The sequence below is a fragment of the Puma concolor genome, chromosome D1, assembly GCF_028749965.1.
Source record: "Puma concolor isolate L17-30 chromosome D1, mPumCon1.1.hap2, whole genome shotgun sequence".
NCBI classification, from domain to species: Eukaryota; Metazoa; Chordata; class Mammalia; order Carnivora; family Felidae; genus Puma; species Puma concolor.
In genome coordinates, this window is record NC_141676.1 from 15,919,033 (window position 1) to 15,942,932 (window position 23,900).

Consider the following 23,900-nt stretch of genomic DNA (forward strand, 5'->3'; position numbering starts at 1 on the left):
TCCTACTAATGGGAAAAGGATTTTTTTAAGGGTTTTGTTTTGTTTTATTGGGGGGGGTGGTGGCACACAGATGAATGAGGGGCAGGGAAAGAGAGCATCCCAGGACGGACAGAGGGAGAGAGGGAAAGAGAGAAGTGGGGCTCAGCCAGTGTGGGACTCCAACTCACAAACTGTGAGATCATGACCTGAGCCGAGGTCAGATGCTTAACTACTGAGCCACTCAGGTGCCCCAAGATACGCCTATTTTTTTTCTTAATGATCTCCACACCCAATGTGGGGCTCGAACTCATAACCCTGAGATTAAAAGTTGCATGCTCTACCAACTAAACCAGCCAGGCCCTCTGAATTCTGAGGATTTTTAATCTGAGACTAGATAGATTTGAGGGATTGATAAATCCCCTGAAATTGTGTGCAAAATGTTGCTTGTATTTTTTCTGTGGAGAAGCTCCATAGCTTTCATCAGAAGAAACTTACTGATTCAAAACACATGAAGAATCACTGCTCCAAAAAATGCAAAAAAAAAAAAAAAAAATTAAGAATCACTGCTCTAGTGAACCCCAAAGTGGGCCTTGGGAAGAGAATACTCACAGAAGAATTAAATTAAGATGTGCTAACGTTTAATAGAAAGATCAACCTGGGGCGCCCAGGTGGTTCAGTCAGTTGAGCATCACACTGCTGCTCAGGGCATGATCTTGTGGTTCGAGAGTTTAAGCCCCACGTCAGACTCGTTATTTCACTGCTGTCAGCGCAGAGCCTGCTTAGGATCCTCTGTCCCCTTCTCTCTCTGCCCCTCCCTGGCTCATGCGCTCTCTCTCAATAATTAACATTTAAAAATATGTATATAAGGTTGATCCCTGGTGCCCTTATTTGGACCTATTACCAGATGGTCATTTATCATTTAGTCTCAAAGCAGGTGTCTGAAAGAGTGACGGTGTCACAGCTGGGGTGGGGCACATAGTGGCACCTACACTCCTGTATTTCATTTTAGTAGATTATGTTTGATTGGTTAAATTAATTTGCACATTATATTGCTTAATTTTAATGAAAATCACCTTCACAATTTTTAAAAATTCCTTCAAAAACCTAGATTAAGAAAGTACAAGCAGGGGCACCTGAGTGGCTGGATCAGTTGAGCGTCTGACTTCAGCGCAGGTCACGATCTCACATTTTGTGGGTGCGAGCCCCTCATCGGGCTTTCTGCTGGCAACGTGGAGCCTGTTTCAGATTCTGTCTCCCTCGCTCTCTGCCCCTCCCCCCACTCATGCGCTATCAAAGTAAACATTTAAAAAAAAAGCACAAGCAAATGAGGACAAAATAGGGCTGACACTTCTGCCTTTGATCAGCCATATGGGAAGGTAAAAACAGTGACAGTCTATAATCAGGTTTGATAAGAATCAGCTGATAACAGTTGAACTTCTCAGGAATGCTATTTTAAAATAAATGTAACTTGAAATAAAATTTCAATTTAAGATACTATGAAACCATGAAAAGTATCAAGGTATTAAACATCCTACTTACCTGTGGTGGAGCGTAAATTGGTGTCAACCACTTTGAAAAACTGCCAGTGTCTACTGGCTGCAGTCATTGACATATACCCTCTGACCCAGTAATTCCAGTTCTAGATCTACCCAGAAACACGTACGTATTTACCAAAAGAGATGTGCAGTTACGTTCCAAGCAACATATTCATAACACTCGTACACTAGAAACCCAAGTGTCCGTTGATAGAATGGATTGTTAAATTACGGTATATTCTTTGAATGGAATACAGTATCAGTGAAAGGAACTACTGCATGTAATAACAGATCAGCCTTATAAACATGTTCAGCAAAATAAGGCAGACACACAAAAGAATTCATACCATAAGATTCTGTTTCATGAAATTAAAAACAAAACCAGTACAAGTCAGTAGTGGCTGGAAGGAGTCACATGGGAGCTTTGGAGTACTGCCATAACACAATTCTTAATTTAGGTGCTTGTTAAATAGATATGTTTACTTTGTGAACATTCAATTAGCTACATACCTAGGATTTATGTACATTTCTTTTTTTTTTTTTTTTCAACGTTTATTTATTTTTGGGACAGAGAGAGACAGAGCATGAACGGGGGAGGGGCAGAGAGAGAGGGAGACACAGAATCGGAAACAGGCTCCAGGCTCTGAGCCATTAGCCCAGAGCCTGACGCAGGGCTCGAACTCACGGACCGCGAGATCGTGACCTGGCTGAAGTCGGACGCTTAACCGACTGCACCACCCAGGCGCCCCTGTGTACATTTCTAAATATGTTCTTTCAGTGGAAAGTATGAAAAACTAAGCACCTAAAAGATAAATGTGTTTTATACTGTTAATAAAAGAATAAGTACTAATAAAGATGATTTTAAACTGTTTTTTATCTTTATCTTCTATACATTTAGTTTTATATGTATGTATTAGACAGTTGTGTGTATATAAGTAAATACATGTGCACAGGTCTAGGAGAGTATGCACATTGGTTTTTTTTTTAAGATTTTTTTTTTTTAATGTTTATTTTTGACAGAGAGAGAGAGAGAGAGAGACAGAGCATGAGCAGGGGAGGGGCAGAGAGAGAGGGAGACACAGAATCTGAAGCAGGATCCAGGCTCTGAGCGGTCAGCACAGACCCTGATGCGGGGCTCGAACTCACAGACCGTGAGATCATGACCTGAGCTGAAGTCGGATGCTCAACCGACTGAGCCACCCAGGCGCCCCATGCACAGACATTGTTAATAGGGTGGACAGTCAGATAAGTTTGAAGAGCACTGTTCTGTCTTGTTTTAAAAATGGGTTATGTCAAACATCATTCTCTTCAGGGTTTTATAAGGCTATGGCGGCAATTTATTTATTGGGCTTTAAATTCGTCTATGACCTAAACAGTAGGAAAAGTTAGTGAAATTGCCAACCAATACTTACTGAGAGCCCTAAACATTGAGGATGGAGCTGTGAACAAAAAGATCAATAGGAAATTTTACAGTAAGTCTGTTGACAGTAGAATCTAAAGGAAAGTCTTTTTTTTGTGTTTATTTATTTTAAGTAATCTCTACACCTAACGTGGGTGGCCACCAACTCACAACCCCAAAATCAAGAGTTACATGCTCTTCTAACTGAGCCAGACAGTTCTCCCTGAAGGAAAGTCATAAATATTAACCAAATAGTCCTGTCTTGTAGTCAGTATCTTTGATCTTAACTAGTTGTCTTTCTGATTGTTTTAAATCCTATTTCAGTTTGAAGTGCACGGCCATATTAATTTTCATGGACACTCTCTCTATTTCTCTAGGTTTTGCGTCTACTAGATGTTATTGGTTTGCCTGAGCTGGTTATTCAGTTGGCCATGTCAGCAATAACTGAAGCAGGGGATGATTGGAAAAGTCAGGTAAGAACTAACTGTAATCTAGTTATTTCCCTTTAGATTGGTCCTGGATGTAGTATTTCAATTTCTACTCTTCTTTTCCCCCTATATTTGATATTTAGGCTACTTTAAGGACATGCATTTTCAAACATCATTTGGATTTGGGTCACAATAGCCAAGCATATGAAGCCTTAACCCACATTCCTGATTCCAGCAGGTAGTCAATCCTAGTCTTTTTTTAGAGAAGACAGTTTACTAGCTCTATTTAATCCACTGAGACAGTTTGCCTTCACTCCTTTTTTTGCCTTCTAGGCGGTTAGATTGTCTGCGGCAGCTGGTGGTAGTTCTTTGTGAACGCTCGCAGCTACAGGATCTTGTAGAGTTTCCCTATGTGAATCTGCATAATGAGGTAATTTTACGTGTCCACTGCTGACTGGACACAGCTGTGGTGGTTGTTACGCTAGCTGCTTTGAAATCTGATTGCTTCCCCTTCCTTAGGTTGTGGCAATAATTGAATCACGTGCACGAGCCGTGGACCTTATGACTCACAATTACTATGAGCTCCTCTATGCCTTTCACATCTATCGCCACAATTACCGAAAAGGTGAGCGGTTGAAGCCGACAGTCTTTGTTGGGGGCAACCTTAGAGTTTAGTCATGTTTACAAAAATACTGTTAGACTTATGTAATTTTTACCTTATTTTTACTATTGAATGAGTGTTCTCTACAAGCATTTGGGGAAATTATATTTAATTACAAGATTGGCTTCACCCCTTTGAAGATTACCAGCTAGCCTTAAAGAGATGCACTTATCCCATTCTAGAACATTTTTGAGGTATTTCCAGCGAGATGTCATTCCGTCTATATCTTCTGTCTGATTTTAAGACAAACTAACTTTTTTACTAGAGGCGTCTTGAATTCTTGTGGCTGGTTGTGACTTCCTGTGCCAGCTTGCTATTGGCCTTTTCTTATTTTTGTTGATTCTTTTGAGAATAAGTTATGGACATCATTATCTCATGCATAGTTAAGATGTATCTCCTAAGGACAGTTTCTTATTTAATTTCAATACAATTATTAAATTAAGGAAATACAACTAATTTCATGAATTAAATGTAAATATAATACTATTGTGATTTTTTAAAGTTTATTTTGAGAGAGAGAGCATGCATGTAAGAAGGGAGAAGGGAGAGAGAGAATCCCAAGCAGGCTCTGCACTCACAGCGCAGAGCCCAATATGGGGCTCAATCTCAGGAACTGTGAGATCATGACCTGAACCGAAATCAAGAGTCAGATTCTCAGCCCACTGAGCCACCCACAGGCCCCTATCATGATTATTTTTATAGCACATTCCTCCTATACCATCCTTACCCCCTGGTCTAGAATCACAATATTTCAGGGCGCCTAGGTGGCTCAGTTGCTTGGGCATCCAACCCTTGATTTCAGCTCAGGTCATGATCTTGCGGTTTGTGAGTTTGAGCCCCACATCTGGCTCTGCAGTGACAGTACAGAGTCTGCTTGGGATTCTCTCTCTCTCTCTCTCTCTGTCTCTCCCCCACTCTCACTCTCTCAAAATAAATAAACTTAAAAAAAAAAAAGAATCAGAGGCACCTGGGTGGATTGTCGGTTAAGCGTCTGACTTCAGCTCAGGTCGTGGGTTCAAGCCCCACGTCGGGTTCTGTGCTGACAGCTCAGAGCCTGGAGCCTCCTTCAAATTCTGTGTCTCCCTCTCTCTCTGCCCCTCCCCCACTCATGTTCTGTGTCTCTCTGCCTCTCAAAAAAAAAAAAAAGGTTAAAAACAGAATCACATATTGCATATTTGTCATGTCTCTTTAGTCTCCTTTAATCTGGAGCCCTTCTTTTGGCCTTAATTTGCCCTTGGTGTCATTGATATTTTTGAAGAGTACAAGCCAGTTATTTTTGTAGAATGTATCTTAGTTTGGATTTGTATGATGACTAATGAAGACTCTATCAGAACAGCTAAAATGAGCATAGCATAATGTATAAAGGAGTTGAATCACTGTGTTGTACACCTGAAACTAATGTGGCATTGTGTCAACTATACTTAAATAAAGAGATTTAAAAGAAAAAAAAATTATGGGACACCTGGGTGACTTGGTTAAGCATTGGACTCGATTTCAGCTGAGTTCACCATCTCCCGGGTCCAGGAGATCAACCCCTGCCTGCATCTGGCTCCCTGCATTTGCTGACAGCACAGAACCTGCTTGGGATTCTCTCCCTTCCCCTCTCCCCCTCTCCCCCTCTCCCCCTCCTCCTCCCCCTCCCCCTGCTCACACAGGCACACACACCCTCTCACTCTTTCTCAAAATAAATAAACATTAAAAAAAATTTGAGCCTTGGAGGCTTAAAAAAAAATTAGTCTTTGAGACAGGAAAAAAAAAAAAGAACAGCTAAAATGAAGGGATTACATGTCTATTAGAAGATCTTATTTTACAAGATCACCATTGTGGTTCCCCTTTGGAAATGGTAACATTTTTATACCATTTTCACTCAGAAAACTTTTAATAAGGTTTCTTGCTGATTTTCATTGGCAAGAATAGATGGAAGTAATTTGTAGACATGCTCTTAATTTTCCTAACGGTAAAACGTGTGTGTATTACTTATCTCCTTGACCCATACAGAGAAATATAGGTGATTAAGTACCGCTCCCTGTTGGCGTTTATAGTTACAACATCCATTACATCAACTTGGTTAAGACCAGTTTAGCCTGATGAATGTCCAGGTCTTTCTGAAGCAAGGCTTGTTCTTCTAACAAAATGTCTTACATATGGCAGGCACTCAGAAACATTTGTTGGGGAGAAAAAGTCAATTAACTTCAATTTAAATAAAATTGTATAAATTTTAAAACTTGGAATGAAAAATAGTTTCATTTGAAAACTAAAAGATATTTTTTTTTATTTTTTTTTTTAAATTTTTTTTCAACGTTTTTTATTTATTTTTGGGACAGAGAGAGACAGAGCATGAACGGGGGAGGGGCAGAGAGAGAGGGAGACACAGAATCGGAAACAGGCTCCAGGCTCCAAGCCATCAGCCCAGAGCCTGACGTGGGGCTCGAACTCCCGGACCTCGAGATCGTGACCTGGCTGAAGTCGGACGCTTAACCGACTGCGCCACCCAGGCGCCCCATGAAAACTAAAAGATATTATTAATGCCCTTTGATTTCTGGAGTCTCATGCTGTCTCAGAACAAGGTGTTCCTCAGTATCTCATTCAACCTGTGTAACTAAAGTTTTATAAAAATAATCTGTTCTTGAGCAGAGCATCCAAACATTTCTTGGTCTCATGGTGTGGAATTAGGTAACAATGTGGCTGAAAGTAGCCTTCTAAACTAGTCTTCTGTACTGTCTGGGAATGTAGTATCTAAAAGTCAAAAATCGGGGCACCTGGCTGCCTCAGTTGGTAGAGCTTGGGACTTTTGATCTCAGGATTGTGAGTTATCACAAGCCCCACATTGGATATAGAGATTACTTTCTGAATGAATTAATGAATGAATGAATGAATGAATGAATGTCAGAAATGATATTTACATGATCTTTTTTCTTTTTTTTATTGTAGTAAAATACATATAAGCTTTACTAACGTAACCACTTTTAGTATACGGTAATGCTAAGTGCATTCACATTACATGTAACCAATGTCCAGAACTTTTCATCTTGCAAAATGAAAACACTATACTCATTAAACAACAGCTTCCTATTTCCACTTCCTGCAGCCCTTGGCAACCATCATTCTACTTTCTGTCCATATGAATTTGGCTACTGGAATCATATAGTATTTTTTGTGTGTGACTGGCTTTTTTAAGTTTGTTTATTTTGAGAGAGAGATCAACTGCAGGAGGGACAGAAGGGGGCAGGGAGGGAGAGAGAAAAATCCCAAGCAGGCTCTGCACTGTCAGTGCGAGTCTGATGTGGGGCTCAAACTCACCAGCTGTGAGAACATGACCTGAGTCAAAGTCGGACACTTAACCAACTCAGCCACCCAGGCACCCCTTTTGACTGGCTTATTTCACTTAGCATAATATCTTCAAGGTTCATCCATATTGTAGCATGTAACCTCTTTTTGAAAAAAAATTTTTTTTCACATTTATTTATTTTTGAGAGACAGAAAGAGAGCATGAGCAGGCGAGGGGCAGAGAGAGACAGGGAGACACAGAATCCGAAACAGGCCCCAGGCTCTGAGCTGTCAGCACAGAGCCCGATGCAGGGCTCGAACCCACCAACTGTGAGATCATGACCTGAGTTGAAGTCAGACACTTAACCGACTGAGCCACCCAGGCGCCCACATGTAACTTCTTTTTAAGACTGAACAATATTTCATTATATATATATGTCACATTTTGTTCATCCATCAATGGATGCTTGGATTGCCATCATCTTTTGGATAATATGAGTAAAGGCTGCTATGAACAAGGGCATACAAATATCTCCTCAAAGCCCTGTTTTCCATATTTGGACTATATGTCCAGGAGTGAAATTGCTGGATCACAAGGTAATCCCATTTTTAATTTTTTGAGGAACTGTCAATACTGTTTTCCATAGCAGGTACAGCAATTGACATTCCCACCAGCAGTGTAAAGCAGTTTCAGTTTTTCCACATCCTCACCAACACAGGATTGTGTGTGTGTGTGTGTGTGTGTGTGTGTGTGTGTGTGTGTGTGTGTGTGTGTTTAATGTTTGTTTATTTTTGAGGGAAAGACAAAGCATGAGCAAGGGAGGGGCAGAGAGAGAGGGAGACACAGAATCCGAAGCAGGCTCCAGGCTCTGAGCTGTCAGCTCAGAACCCAACGCAGGGCTTGAACTCACGGACCATGAGATCATGACCTGAGCTGAAGTTGGACACTCAACCGACTGAGCCACCCAGATACCCCAGGATTTTTGGGGGTTTTAAGTTAAACTCAATCCTGTTTTAAATTTTATTATTTGATTAGTATAACAGATTCTCTAAAACACATTTTTTTAATATTTTATTTTTTAAGTAATCTCTACACCCAACATGGGGCTTGAATTTACAACCCCAGGATTAAGAGTCACATACTCTTCGGGCAGAGCCAGTCAGGCGCCCGTCTAAAACACGTTTTTGAAGTTCTGATGTCTGACTTATTATTGCTTCCTAGCTGGTACAGTGATGTTTGAGTATGGAATGCGTCTTGGCAGAGAAGTTCGAACTCTGCGGGGACTTGAGAAGCAAGGCAACTGTTACTTGGCCGCTGTTAACTGTTTACGACTTATTCGTCCAGAATACGCGTGGATCGTCCACCCAGCATCTGGTGCAGTGGTATGAAAACTTTCCATCTTGGAGTTTGGAGATCATTTGGCTTATTAGGGTTGGTCCTTTTGAAACTGGTTTGGTCCTTTAGAAAACATCACCTCATTTTGCTTCATTTCATTTAAAATTTCTGCTGGGATATTTGTGAACTTACCTATTTTTGCAACAATTCGGTTCTGTATTACTACCCCTTTAGTTCTCAAGTTTAGAATTATTATAGGAAGAAGTATTGCAGTGTGGTTTTGGAATTAGACCTAACTTCAAGCAGATTACTTAATGTTTTGGTGTCCAGTTACCCTTTTGCATAAAATAGGGATGATGATGATGATGTCTACCTTGTAGGATTTGGGGGGTGTTAAATGAGATCATTCATGTAGATTGCTTAGAACAGTGACAGTGCCTGACCTGCAAAAAGTGCTCAGCAAATGGTCACTGCTTCTATTTCAGTCATTTTTGTTAATTAAATCTACAATTACTGTTTTAAAGAATGTGCACTTTGAGTTTTTCTTGTCATGCTGATGGGGTCATATATGCACAGCTACTTGTGTTGTGTATAGTTCCTGCATTTACTAGGCTGTTTCCTGGGGTTAGGGCTGGAGAATATAACTCTGGAACCAAGGAAAGTCAAGTCGTTTATATGGGGGTTAAATCCATGTCCTTAGACCCAATAACATGTTAGAGCTAAGTTGACCAACTTGGCAAACAACTCCTGTGTCTGATAGTTACAGTACCTTTGTAAGAAGAGCTGTGCTGGTTGAAATAAACATAATTTATGTGGAGAGAATTTAAGCATGAGAGCTCTGGATCAGTTAATGATCTCAAAATACAGCTGGATCCTTGAACAACACAAGTTTGAACTGTACAAGTCCACTTATACACACCTTTTGTTAGTAAATACAATAATGTAAATGTATTTTCTCATGATTTTTTTGATTTGCTCCAGCTCATTTCATTGTAAAAATATAGTACATAGTACAGATAACATACAAAATATATGTTAGTCGACTGTTTAGTTATTGGTAAGGCTTCTGGTCATCAGTAGGCTATTAAGTTTTGGGGCGAGTCAGAAGTTATATGCAGATTTTCAACTGTACAGGGGTTTGGCGTCCAACCCCCACATTGTTCAAGTGTCAACTGTACTAACTTTTCACATTTAAGCACTTGTTTTGTCTTTACAGTGTGATCGCCCTGGCGCATCCCCTAAGAGGAATCATGATGGAGAATGCACAGCTGCTCCAAGTGAGTTGGACATCTCCCGCGGATTCTTTGCTGGACAATAATTATATTGTTATGTTACAGTATTATTTGTATTAAATGTGTGGTTTTGTATAGTAGTTGTAAATTATGTACAGTACTGTAAAAATATTGTGAAGTTCCTTCTTTTAGCTTATTTTCAAGATTTTAATCTGCTAGAAGTTGGCTGGCAGCTCTTGGAAAACTTCGTATGGCTGCACGAGAAATGAAGATGCTCAAAAGAGAGTGCTTGTTTTTGTTGCTTGCTGTATTTGAATCAGCTTAGTGTCAAACTTGTTTTATCGGGCTCCTTGCCTATTACCATGGAGGCATTGTATTGCTTCTTTTTTTTTTTTAATTTTTTTTTTTTTTCAACGTTTTATTTCATTTTTGGGACAGAGAGAGACAGAGCATGAACGGGGGAGGGGCAGAGAGAGAGGGAGACACAGAATCGGAAACAGGCTCCAGGCTCTGAGCCATCAGCCCAGAGCCCGACGCGGGGCTCGAACTCACGGACCGCGAGATCGTGACCTGGCTGAAGTCGGACGCTTAACTGACTGCGCCACCCAGGCAGGCATTGTATTGCTTCTTAAAAAGCCTGGGCTCCAGAGTTGGACACACCTGGTTATAATTCTGCCTTTCTCACTGTGGGCATGTTCCTTTCATACTGATGTAGATAACTGCATCTCAGGGTTGTAAGAGTTAAAGGAAATTCTGTGGAAAGTACCTTGTAAGCATCTTCTCAACTGCAGCTGTTATTTGAGTACTTTGATTTGGCTCAGCTGCATGCTGGACACGGCTATTGCTTTATTTTTTTTTTTAATTTTTTTTTTCTAACGTTTATTTATTTTTGAGACAGAGAGAGAGACAAAGCATGAACGGGGGAGGGTCAGAGAGAGGGAGACACAGAATCCGAAACAGGCTCCACGCTCTGAGCTGTCAGCACAGAGCCCGACGCGTGGCTCGAACTCACGGACCACGAGATCATGACCTGAGCCGAAGTCGGCCGCTTAACCAACTGAGCCACCCAGGCGCCCCCTGTTGCTTTATTTTTAAGTTCACTTTTATGGAGCCCTGTGTTTTCCCTCTAGTGCCTTTGGAATTGACACTGAATTCATGTTTAGTGGAAATTGATAGACTGAGTTAATAGGCACTGATGAGACACACTTCCTTTGTACTTTGGGAATTGAAAACATTTTTCTTTGGCTTCTAGCCAATCGGCAGATTGAAATTCTGGAACTGGGAGACCTGGAAAAAGAGTGTTCCTTGGCCCGAATCCGCCTCACTCTGGCTCAGCATGACCCGTCAGCAGTTGCAGTTGCAGGTAGGAATGAGGCATTCTGGGAGCACTGGCAGCACGCTTTGCTTCAGGCCGGGCGGTGGACACAGTAGGCTAGACTGGCCAGAGCCTCTCACTCTTCCTCTGAGATGCTCATACCAGGGGCGGCTTTGGGGCTTTGGGTCATCCACATACACCATCGTTTGCACTAAAAAGCTCTTTTCCATTTTCACAGGAAGTTCATCAGCAGAGGAGATGGTCTCTCTCTTGGTTCAGGCTGGCCTTTTTGACACTGCCATATCCCTCTGTCAGACTTTTAAGCTTCCCTTGACGCCAGTCTTTGAGGGACTTGCTTTCAAGTATGTATGAAATTGTCTTTCCATGGTCTTCATTTTCTTTCTTTCTTTTTTTTTAATGTTTATTTTTGAGAGAGAATGAGTTGGGGAGGGGCAAAGAGAGAGGGGGACAGAGGATCTGAAGCAGGCTGCACACTGTCAGCACAGTACCTAAGCCAGTAGTGCTTTAAAGAAATGCTTTTGTCTAGTCTACCACAGTGATTTTTATAATTTCTTTTAATTATGATTTTTTTTAATCTTGATTTATAGCTTCTCTTGAGAACTCAAAAAACCTGGCATTCCCAGGCCTACATTCCCACAGGACAGTAGATAATGTGGCGTCAACAGTGGGGTCCATTTTAGAAAAGGCATTCAATCCTTTAGGCCCCTGTAAGCATTATTAAAAAGTACTTTTTAGGGGCGCCTGGGTGGCGCAGTCAGTTGAGCGTCCGACTTCAGCCAGGTCACGATCTCGCGGTCCGTGAGTTCGAGCCCCGCGTCGGGCTCTGGGCTGATGGCTCAGAGCCTGGAGCCTGTTTCTGATTCTGTGTCTCCCTCTCTCTCTGCCCCTCCCCCGTTCATGCTCTGTCTCTCTCTGTCCCAAAAATAAATAAACGTTGGAAAAAAAAAAAAATTTAAAAAAAAAAAAAGTACTTTTTATTGAAGTAACCTTGTACCTAAATATTAGTCAAGTAGTTTGTGAATTGGAAATATTTTTTAAACTTGCAGAATTTTTCCCTTTGAAGTAAATTCTCTCTTAACACTTACCAATGGCCTTGTGGGTCCTCCAGTTATGTGGCTGTAAGGGGAGGAAAGAGCCAGTATTCCCCAGTAGTGAATTCAGCAGCAGACCAGAGCTAAAGTTATCACCTTATCTCTAGTTTTGGTAACAAAATAATGTGATTGTTTTCAGCAGATTAGTTTATGGCGTGTGGAACCATTTTCGTTACAGATGCATCAAGTTGCAGTTAGGGGGCGAGGCAGCCCAAGCAGAAGCCTGGTCCTGGCTAGCAGCCAATCAGCTCTCATCAGTCATCACCACTAAGGAGTCCAGGTACAGCTCTAGTGCTCCTCTGCCCCAAAGGGCTTACCTTCCAAACACTTCCCCTAGTGCCCAATTCATGTCTACCTGAATGCACTTCAGTTTCTTTGGAATCCTTCTCTAACCCTAACCCTCAGTAAAATTCCCTTCCTTGAATCGCATTTACAGTTTGTATTACACAACTTTAGAATTGGGGCATTTAACGATTTGGCAGTCCTCTGACATTAGTTTTCAACCCCTAAATTAGCATACCAATATCACTACTAAAATACAGATCTATTGCCCTCATTTTCTAAAGCAGAACTTCTGCATGATTCTAATGCTTGATCGGGTTTGGAAACAGTCATGTGAGCCTATTTCCTTGTTTTAGAAATCCGTAACAAAGAAGTTAAATGAATTGTGTAGTTGAGTAAAGATGTGATTAGTGGGAGAGATACAATCCATGTCATTTGGTTTCTAGTACTACCCCTAAGTCACATTGACCCTAATGATATTAGTTGCCATGTAGTTATATTTTCAGTTCAGTTGTGAGCTTCTAAAGATTTTTTTTCTCCTTGTAAATAGATGCTTTGAATGGCGCTGTAAATATCTGTTAAGAATCTGGAACTCATTAGTCCTTTCTGCTTTTATCAAGTGCTACAGATGAAGCATGGAGACTATTATCAACTTATCTGGAAAGGTACAAAGTTCGGAATAACTTATATCACCACTGTGTAATCAACAAGCTCTTGTCTCATGGAGTACCTCTACCTAATTGGCTAATAAACAGTTACAAGGTAAGTGGTATCTTAACTCGTATAGAGTAAGAAGCTGGTCGTTATCAGTATGAATAACTTCATGAGATGATTAAAAAGTAGAGGTGATAATTTATGGAAACATACTGACATATACTTTGGGCAACTTCTTAAAGTTATCTAAAAACACTAAGAACAGCTGAACTTGAATTCTGTATGAAGTACTGGGTGTTTAGAATTAAAGTTCTACAGGTTAGTGATTAAGTTCATGCCTGCTTGTGTGCTCAACTGAACAATGACTATGTGCATGACACAGTATTTACTGTTCATTACGCAAAAAATTCACAGGAGTGAGTGGAGTTGTTTTCAAAACTGCAGCAGGGTTTGAGTTTTATCAAAATTGGGTTTTTGGAATACCTGCATCAGAATTATTTGGGTAGTGGGCTTCTTCAAAATACAGATTTCTGAGCCCCATTCCAGACTTAGAGAATCAGGTTATCTGGAGCCAGGATCTGGGATCTATATTTTAACAAGCTCCTAATTTGAAATAATGCATGCTTAAGTGTGAAAGCTATATCTGAAATACATAGAGTGGAATAGGGAAAGAGAGAAGGTAATGCTTAAAATCAGGAAAACTGATCTTTTTTTTTTCTTTTTGGGTTTTGTTAAATTAGAAATTGAAAATTAAAAATTTTCTTTTTTCTAATTTTGTTAAATTAGAAAGTAGAAAAGCAGCTAAGATGATGAAAGTTACAAATGTGATCATATCAGAATATGGAAAGCATAATTACATAGTTAGTAGAGCCCTTCCAAACTGAGGTTGTTTTCACTTTTGTTTCACCCTGAGTTGAAAAGTTTTAATTCAGGTACTGAAAGTTGGTAATTCTTTTAACTTCTTTTGCATTTGTCATTCATATATTTCTGGGAATTAACGTGAATATGTCATCTCTTCAGTACTCAGCATTTCTGAGAAGATTTGTTGACTTTTACTACTATTGTGGACACTGAAGTAGAAAAATAATAAAATGTGTCTTAGATTACAAAACAGGGCAGGAAGACCACTTAACAGATAAAGTCTTACAAGGTACCCAGAAGTAATTGGGCTCTAAGGAATCCAACCCTTGTCCCAGGATAAGTAAACCAAGATGCTCATTTATTTATATTGAGAAGTATAAATCCCAGGGAATTAGACACTCTGCATCCTTTGGTCGCTGCCCAGGTAAGATGGAAATAGGTAGATGTTCTTAATCTCTGACTCTTTACAGAAGGTCGATGCCGCTGAGTTGCTCCGTTTGTACTTAAATTATGACCTTTTAGAAGAAGCTGTGGATTTGGTTTCAGAATATGTAGATGCTGTATTGGGGAAAGGACATCAGTACTTTGGAATTGAGGTAGGCATGCATATGTGTTTCTGTATTATCACTCTAATAAAGTCAGGATGTGAAAGTAGATTGAGCTATAGAATAGTGGATTTACCCTTTACTATTTGTAGTTACACGATTAGTTATTTTGTTTTTGTTGTTTTTTAAGATTTTATTTTTCGGGTGCCTGGGTGGCTGAGTCAGTTGAGTGTCCAACTCTTGATTTCAGTTCATTTCATGATTTGACAGTTCATGGGATCGAGCCTCCCATCAGCTCTGAGCTGCCAGCTTGGGATTCTCTCTCTCTCTCTCTCTCTCTCTCTCTCTGTCTCTCTGTCTCTCTCTGTCTCTCTGACCCTCACCCACTTGCATGCATTTGCACACTCTCTGTCTCAAAATAAAGAAAGAAACTTTAAGAAAAAAAAAAAGGTGGGTTTTTTTTGGTTTTTTTTTTTTTAATTTTTTTTTTTAACGTTTATTTATTTTTGAGACAGAGCATGAACAGGGGAGGAGCAGAGAGAGAGGGAGACACAGAATCTGAAACAGGCTCCCGGCTCTGAGCTGTCAGCACAGAGCCCGACACGGGGCTCGAACTCACGGACCGTGAGATCATGACCTGAGCTGAAGTCGGACGCTTAACTGACAAAGCTACCCAGGCGCCCCAAAAAAGGTTTTATTTTTAAGTAATGTTTACACCCAGCATGGGGCTCAACTCACAACCCCAAGATTAAGAGTTGCATGCTTCACCAACTGAGCCAGCCAGGAGTCCTCACGACTAGTTTTCCTTATAATCAGGGACTGGCACTGTAGGATTTCCCAGTTTCCTGTTTATAAAATGGAAATACATTTCATTTTTCTCCATCAAAGGAACGTAGCTTTAGTTAGTATTTAGAGGAAAGAGGTAATTAAGAACAAAATGCTATTTTCTGTGTTCCAAAACTGTGCTGAATTTCTGCAAGTGTTTTCTCGTTTAATCCTTACAGCCACCTATGGGAGATTGTTTTACCCCCCCCCCTTTTTTTTAAACCCACAAAGAAACAGAGGTTCAAAGGTTAAGTAAGTTGCCAAAGCTCACACAGATGGTAAATGGAAGAGCCAGGTCTAAAATCTGGGTCTACAAAGCCAAGCTCTTAAACTCTCAGAAAAGTATTCAGAACTTTGAAAGGTGAGCTTTCCTTTTCCAAACTTTTCTTTCCAGTTAATTTGAATCTATATTTCAGACTGCAAATAGAAGCATTCATTGACAATTTAGAGTTTCATTGAGTGTATTTTTCCTTGATAGGCCTTAGGGTTACTTTAAGATAAGAGGTGACATGAATTTAAAAATACATTTGGGGGCGCCTGGGTAGCTCAGTTGGCTAAGCATCCAACGTTGGCTCAAGTCATGATCTCATGGTTTGTGGGTTGGAGCCCTGCGTCGGGCTCCATGCTGACAGCTCAGAGCCTGGAGCCTACTTCAGAATCTGTCTTTCCCTCTCTCTCTCCCTCCCTTCCTCCCTCTCTCTCTCTCTCTCTCTCAAAAAAAAAAAAAATTAAAAAAATAAAACATTAAAAAAATTTTTAAATACATTTGATTTCACTAAGAAAAGGACAAGTTTCCCAGTTGAAAAGAGAAGCGAGGGGGTGGGGGTGGTACAAATGTGTGTCTGTGTACATGTACATACATACATACACAATTTCTTACTGCGAAAAAAAATCACTAGTTTATGTTGTCCAAACCTATGAAACTACCCAGAAGAAATGGTCCACTTTTGAGATTTTCTTCAAATAGCAGATATTTGTCTTTCCAGTTTCCATTGTCTGCAACAGCGCCAATGGTGTGGCTCCCATACTCTTCTATTGACCAGCTTCTCCAGGCTCTGGGAGAGAACAGTGCCAACAGTCACAACATTGCTGTAAGTCAGTCCTTTCATGAGGCGGAGCAGGTGTCTTTTATGAGCCCTTGCACTAGCACTCCCACCTGAAGCTGGCTCTTCAGCTCTCAAGGATTAAGGGGAGAACAGAAAACATTTGTTGCCCTTAACATGCTGCTCCAATCTCTTTATAAAATGATTAGTTAAATCACATGTAGGCTCTCCGGTTCTGAGAAGATAGCCAGTAATGCATTTATTAAAATACTGGTGTGATTTGCATGTTTAGAAAATTCATTAGAACAGGAGTGGGATAGTGTGTGTGAACAGTGGAATCCAATTTTATCAGTAGAATCACAGAACAGACTCCGGTACTGAATGTTGAGTAAGTGAAGCAGAGTGGCGACATCGTCATTAGGGGGAAGCTAGTTGGTGAAGTCAAAGTGATGACTAACTTCAGTCTTTTTTTAGTCCTTGACCTATTCTGTAACGATTCCCTTCTTTTCTCCTCCAGCTGTCCCAGAAAATACTTGACAAATTGGAGGACTACCAGCAAAAAGTTGATAAAGCAACACGAGATTTATTATATCGTCGGAACTTGTGATCTGGATGATTGCCTAGCTTTTGTAACCGCTTGGTGCCTCTTAGGGCTTAAGACTTTACCCTACAGGAACCCTGGATTCCAGGACAATTTTTATACCTGCAAATGGTGTGTGCAACATCGAGTCTGCATCCTGCACAAGAGAAGAGGGCAGATGAGTCACAGAACCTGTGCTTGCTGGCGGTGCTAACACACAATTTCTGGTTCTCAACCTTGGTCTCAAACAGCTGCTTTTGTATATGATTCACAAGCTTTTTTAGAGTTTCTATTTTTTTAAACAACCGAAGACATTCTTTATCTGCAAATTGAAACCCACCCTCACTTGCCACAGTAGCTGATGGTGGTGGTTGGTTGTGGCCAACCACTGGACGCAGCCACTACAGACCCTTTCATTCTTCCTGCCACTGTCTGTATTTCAGTGGAATTATTTTGGTCCAGAACTGACATGTATTTTCTGTATTGCAAACAGAGGCTAATGATTTTGCATACTCTTTTCATTATTTATTGTGGAGTTTTTGTATGATCTTCAATAAACTATTAAATAACTTGCCTAAATTAAACCTAAAATGATGATCAGCTGTGAAAGAAGCTGGTTTTGAATCTGGTTCTGAGGCTAAAGTTGAGTAAACTCTTAGCTAAGAAAAAAATAGGGGATTTTACCTACAAAAGTAACCAATTTTCAAGGTAAATTCTGTTAACTTCTATGATTTATGATAATCAAGCCGGACTTGATCATACAACTTGTCTAATAATGTATTGGACCAAAATATAAACTTTCCTGGTCGGATTCAGAGTATTCATGTCCACAGATTTGGGGGGATCATGAAAAGTAAAATCTTGGATTTTATTCTGTATATTAAAATGTATCTTTTAAGGAAATGATCTGTATATTACTTGCTTGTATGCCCTTTGACCTCTCTTGAGTTTTTCATAAGCCTTTAATTTTTATACTATCAATACCATAATTACATTATATATTTTAAATAACAATGTGAGCTTCACTGTGGTACTGTTATTGGTAGATAATGAGATGTATGGCTCTTTTTTCATTTTAGCTGTGCCAAGATTAATGTGAAGTGTTTGATGTAATTGGGACTGGGAGAGCCCTTGCCCTGCCAGAGCTTCATAAACCCGTGTGGCTCCCAAGTATAGCAAGAAATACACATATATAACCAAAAGAAAGGTTTCACAGAATATGTATTTGTCGCTGTGTAACCTGACACTTTCATGAATGACTAATGGATCATAAGCCACAGTCTGAAAAAATCAAATCCTCTTGTAGCCATTTTGGAGAACAGGAAGTAACTTGAGACTGGCCCTGTTCCAGAAATTTCGCCACCTGTGTTGCTCATCAGAGCAGTAGCTTCCATGGTGGCAGTTCACAAGACCCTGACCAGTTTTACCTGTTGTCAGTATTTTGGTTCAAGACCCCACCCATGCTGGAGAAAGCCCAGCTCTTCTGTCCTTTTCCTTCCTTTCTTTCTTTCTTTTTTTTTTAATATTTATTTATTTATTTTGGGGAGAGCGCACAGCTGGGGGGGTGGGGCAGAAAGAGAGGGAGAAATGGAGAATACCAAGTAGGTTCCACACTGTCAGCACAGAGCCCAACACAGGGCTCAAACTCACAAACTGAGAGCATGACCTGAGCAAAAATCAAGAGTTGGATGCTTAACCGACTGAGCCACCCAGGCACCCCTCTTCTATTTTCTCCCACCTTCTTCACTTTGGTTTCCAACCAGAACAGACGATGGAAATTCTTTCACTTCACTTTTCTCTCCACTTTAGTTCTGCATTTTTGTTTTCCTGGACTATGTGATGTTTTCATAGTCCATTATTATTATTCCTTGCATCGTTATTCCTTGTTTTTCCCACGCCAAAAATTTCTGATTACAAAATGTTACTAAAAGAGTTCCTCCTGGGGAGCCTGAGTGGCTCAGTCATTAAGCATCCAGCTCTTGGTTTTGGCTCAGGTCATGATCTCACTCATGGTTTGTGAGTTTGAGCCCCACGTTGGGCTCCACACTGTCAGTGCTTGAAATTTTCTCTCTCCACTGCTCGCTCACTCTCTCTCAAAACTTAAAAAACAAAAGCTCCCTCTTAACAGGCACATAGCTAGCTCAGTCAGGGGAGACACAACTCTTGATATCAGGGGATGTCAGGGTTGTGAGTTTGAGCCTCATGTTGGGTGTAGAGATTACACTAAAATGAAATCCTGAAGAAAAAAAAAAAAAGCTGCCTCCTGTGCTCACTTCTGCAGCACATATACTGAAAATTGGAATACAGGATACAGGGGCACCTGGATGGCTCAGTCAGTTAAACGTCCAACTTCAGGTCATGATCTCATGGTTCATGGGTGTCAACACAGAGCCCGCTACAGATCCTCCGTCCTCCCCTCTCTCTCTGCCTCTTCCCTGCTGGTTCTCTCTCTATCAAAATACATGAATAAACTTAAAAGCCACCTAGATGGCTCAGTCGGTTGGGCGTCCGACTTCGCCTCAGGTCATGAGCTCACGGTTCGCGGGTTCAAGCCCCGCGTCGGGCTCTGTGCTGACAGTTCAGAGCCTGGATTCTGCTTCTGATTCTGTGTCTCCCTCTCTCTCTGCCCCTCCCCACTCATGCTCTGTCTCTCTCTGTCTCAGAAATAAATTAACAAAAAAAAAAAAAAAATTGGAACAATACAGAGATTAGCATGGCCCCTATGCAAGGATGACACAAATTCGCCAAGTATTCCATTAAAAAAGAAAAAAAACAACTCCCCCCTTTTTAGTACTTAACTGCCATTAAATAAAGATAAGACTCTCAAAGGGAAATTTTATCATTCTTCATGTAACAAGGTGTAACTGATAAGGTCCCTACCTTAACAGCCTGTGACAATAAAATATTTCCTGTGGATAATAGAATTGATGATACACATGAGGTTCATATTGACCATTCTTACCAAGTTTATCACTGATTTTTGTGACCTTCCAAGAAAAGCTAATTTGTTCTATAAATACATTGTGCATTGTCACCTCTGCCAGTCGTCCTCACTAAAACACTCGAGAATCCCGGGGGTCACCTCTCACCAGCTCACTATGGGTTTTTCTCTCCCCATTCTGATTCCCTCCCAAAGTCCAGGCTGTGTTGTCTCTTAAAACTGAAACTGCACTGAGCACTTACGAGTAAAGACAAACAAAAGCTTAAAAAAAAAAAAAAATTGGATGTAAATTTTTAAAAATAAAAAGTTACAAGATATGGAAGCTTCTAGAAAATACGGACTGTGTGCATCCCCATAGATTGTACTATTTGCCCACCCTTTGGGTGCCAGGCTGTTCTGATGTGGCTGATACCAATATTCCCCTCATGGCGGGGGGGGGGGGTGTAATATAAATGTAAATGAGATTTCTGTTTAATCAATAAGTGATGGGGCGCCTGGGTGGCGCAGTCGGTTAAGCGTCCGACTTCAGCCAGGTCACGATCTCGCGGTCTGGGAGTTCGAGCCCCGCGTCAGGCTCTGGGCTGATGGCTCAGAGCCTGGAGCCTGTTTCCGATTCTGTGTCTCCCTCTCTCTCTGCCCCTCCCCCGTTCATGCTCTGTCTCTCTCTGTCCCCCAAAAAATAAATAAAACGTTGAAAAAGAAAAAAAAAATTTTAAAAAAAAATAAGTGAAAAGTCTTATTACAGTCTATAACAATTACCCTAATTTACCTCAACCTGGTGCATTTTAAAAAAAATTTTATGTTTTTATTTATTTGAGGAGAGAGAAAGGGAGACACAGAAACCAAAGCAGGCTCCAGGCTCTGAGCTGTCAGCACAGAGCCCGATGTGGGGCTCGAACCCACGAACCTCGAGATCACGATCTGAGCTGAAGCGGAATGCTTAACCGACTGAGCCACCCAGGTGCCCCCATTTTTATAGATAGAACACAGTATGATAGAATACAGTATAATAGAACACAGTATAATACAAATTTCTAAAGTGTTCTTTAATCTTCACAGTTCTTTGCAATTTTGTCTGTACCTAGAAACAGTCCTGTATTAATGTTTCTTCACAAATTGAGACCTTAATAAGTAACTCATTAACCCCAATCTACAAGAATATACCTTTCCACATCTGTATGGAATTCCATCATCAAAAGACGAATTTATTGTTCAAATAACCTATGGCTGTCTTTATACACTAAAAATAGGTATTTCTTCCAGTAAGTGAGGTTTCATGGTTTAAATGAACTTCTATAAAACAAGTCAAATAGTGTAGTATAATAAAGAATGTATCTGGTTGGGGCACTTGGTTGGCTCAGCCAACAAAGCATGGTGACTCTTGATCTGGCGGTCATGAGTTCGAGCCCCATGTTGGGTGTAAAGATTACTTGAAAAAAATATATATATATGTTTGTGGGGTGCCTAGATGGCTCAGTCAGTTAAGTGTCCAATTCTAGATTTTGGCTCTGGTCATAATCTCACGGTTAGTGAGTTTAAGCCCCGAATAGGGCTCCACACTGCCAGTGTGGAGCCTGCTTGGGATTCTCTCTCTCTGCCCTTCTCCAAGTCACTTTCTCTCTCTCTTAAAGTAAATAATTTTAAGAAAAAGAATATATATATGATATATATATATATATATATGTATATATTTGTGTATATGTATATATAACATATATATGGGTGCCTGGGTCGCTCAGTTGGTTAAGCGTCCTGCTTTGGCTCAGGTCATGGTTTTATGGTTCATGATTTCCAGTCCCATGTTGGGCTTGTGCTGATGGCACAGAGCCTGCTTCAGATTCCCTGACTCCCTCTCTCTCTGCCCCTCCCTTGCTTGCGCTCTCTTTCGAAATAAACGAACACTTAAAAAATACATGTATAGGGGCACCTGGGTGTCTCAGTCTGTTAAGCCTCTGACTTTGGCTCAGATCATGATCTCATGTGAGTCTGAGCCCCACGCTGGCCTCAGCACTGAAAGTGCAGAGTCTGCCTAGGATTCTCTCTCCCTCTATCTGCCCCTTCCCCACTTGCATGCTCTCTCTCACACGCGCAAAACTAAACTTAAAAAATACATGTATATGTATACACATATAGATAGAAGTCTTTGTTATGCTAATCAGGTGAGTAGAGGGGGACCCTTAGATAACTTCAGAATAGGGCCAGTTACCAAGAAGACCAACCCTGTGATGGTGAATCTAGAGTTGGAACTTTGGGCCAGGCCAACCTCCTGGGAAGACCGGGAACCGGAGGTGGAGTTCATCGGTCATACTGGGCAATGGTTTAATCAACTGTGCCTGTATAATGAAGTCCCAGTAAAAGCTGTACACCAAGGCTGAACAGAGCATCCTGGTTAAGGAACATTTCGTTGTGCCTGGAGGAGTGACATGCCCTAACTCCACGGGGGGGCAGGCAGCATGGGAGCACTGTGCTCCCTCCCAGACTTCCCCCCATGTTTATCTTTTATAATAAAAGTGTAGGGGCACCTGGATGGCTCAGTCGGTTGAGCGTCTGACTTCGACTCAGGTCACAATCTCACGGTTCGTGAGTTCAAGCCCCACATGGGGCTCTGTGCTGACAGCTCAGAGCCTGGAGTCTGTTTCGGATTCGGATTCTGTGTCTCCCTCTCTCTCTGCCCCTCCCCCATTCATGCTCTGTCTCTCTCTGTCTCAAAAATAAACATTTAAAAAGAAAAAATTTAAGTGTAATTGTAAGTGTAGAGCTTTCCTGAGTTCTGCAAATGGATCTAGAGAATTATCGAACTTGTTGAGGTCGTGGGAACCCCCAATCTTATAGCCAGTCCAAAGTGTGAGTGTCCTAGGAAATCTTAGAGCTGGCTTCTGAAGTAAGGGCAGTCTTGTGGGGGAAGTGAGCCTATAGAATCTGAAGCTAAATCCCTAAGGGGGGGGGCAGTGCTTATTGTCAGAATTGAATTGATCAAAGTGCACCCAGCTGGGAGTGAGACTGATAAAATTTAGATCACACACACACACACACACACAGCTTCATTCTACCCTACTAAAGCTGAGACTTCTGTAGATAGTCCATTTCTGTAGGTGACCTCCTGAAGTTCCAAAACCTAGAGCTTTAAAATCAATTCAGGAGGGTCAACTTTTGACGTTAACATCAAATACCGAGTAAAGACATCACCCCATTGCACATCAAATAATAATTATAATTAAATATATTTAATATGTAAACACACATCTATTTATTGAAGTTTATTTATTTTGAGAGAGAGAGTGAGAGAGAACACATACAGGTGGGAGAAGGACAGAGAGAGAGGAAGAGAGAATCCCAAGCAGGCTCTGCACTGTCAGCACGGGGTTTGATGCAAGGCTTGAACTCAAGAACCATGAGATCATGACCTGAGCCAAAGTCTTACACTGAACTGACTGAACCACCCAGGGGCCCCTGAAAATGTTTGTTTACTTAAACGATTGTTCTTCCTAGGTTTCACTTGTCAAATGTCAGCCCTGATCATTTGGTTTTACTGAAACAACATTATCACCACAACCAAAAAATCTCAGTAATTCCAGAGGTGCTTAAGTCCCCAGTAAACAGGGATCAGGCCTGATTTTTCTTTAAAGGGAGTAACTTTGACCACTTTTAGACTAGATATATGCAAACTTTTCTGTAAAGAGCCAGATAACATTTCAGCCTTTGTAATCTAAATATGGTCTCTCTCACACATTCTTTGATTTTGTTTGTAGGACCCTTTAATTTTTTTTTAATGTTTATTAATTTTTGAGAGAGAGAGAGAGAACAGGGGAGTAGAAGAGAGATAGGGAGACGGAATCAGAAGCAGGCTCCAGGCTCTGAGCTGTCAGCACAGAGCCCAATGTGGGGCTCGAACTCACAAGCCGTGA

General features: G+C 40.9%; 1 protein-coding gene and 1 pseudogene across 1 annotated transcript in view; both read left to right on the plus strand.

The window, feature by feature from the left end:
• The window catches only part of NUP160 (nucleoporin 160), a 53,000-nt gene extending 35,043 nt beyond the window's left edge, over positions 1–17,957 (plus strand). Inside the window, exons 24-36 of the mRNA XM_086677410.1 lie at positions 3,291–3,386; positions 3,485–3,579; positions 3,675–3,771; positions 3,861–3,966; positions 8,492–8,652; positions 9,822–9,882; positions 11,090–11,200; positions 11,391–11,514; positions 12,443–12,544; positions 13,167–13,308; positions 14,532–14,657; positions 16,418–16,522; positions 16,992–17,957. Of these exons, the coding sequence (XP_086533536.1) occupies positions 3,291–3,386; positions 3,485–3,579; positions 3,675–3,771; positions 3,861–3,966; positions 8,492–8,652; positions 9,822–9,882; positions 11,090–11,200; positions 11,391–11,514; positions 12,443–12,544; positions 13,167–13,308; positions 14,532–14,657; positions 16,418–16,522; positions 16,992–17,081 (1,416 nt within the window). The 3' untranslated portion in view covers positions 17,082–17,957. The remainder of the gene's footprint in view (positions 1–3,290; positions 3,387–3,484; positions 3,580–3,674; positions 3,772–3,860; positions 3,967–8,491; positions 8,653–9,821; positions 9,883–11,089; positions 11,201–11,390; positions 11,515–12,442; positions 12,545–13,166; positions 13,309–14,531; positions 14,658–16,417; positions 16,523–16,991) is intronic.
• Positions 17,958–19,724: 1,767 nt separating this feature from the next.
• Positions 19,725–19,813, plus strand: LOC147576507 (U6 spliceosomal RNA; annotated as a pseudogene).
• The last annotated feature ends 4,087 nt before the right edge of the window (positions 19,814–23,900 follow it).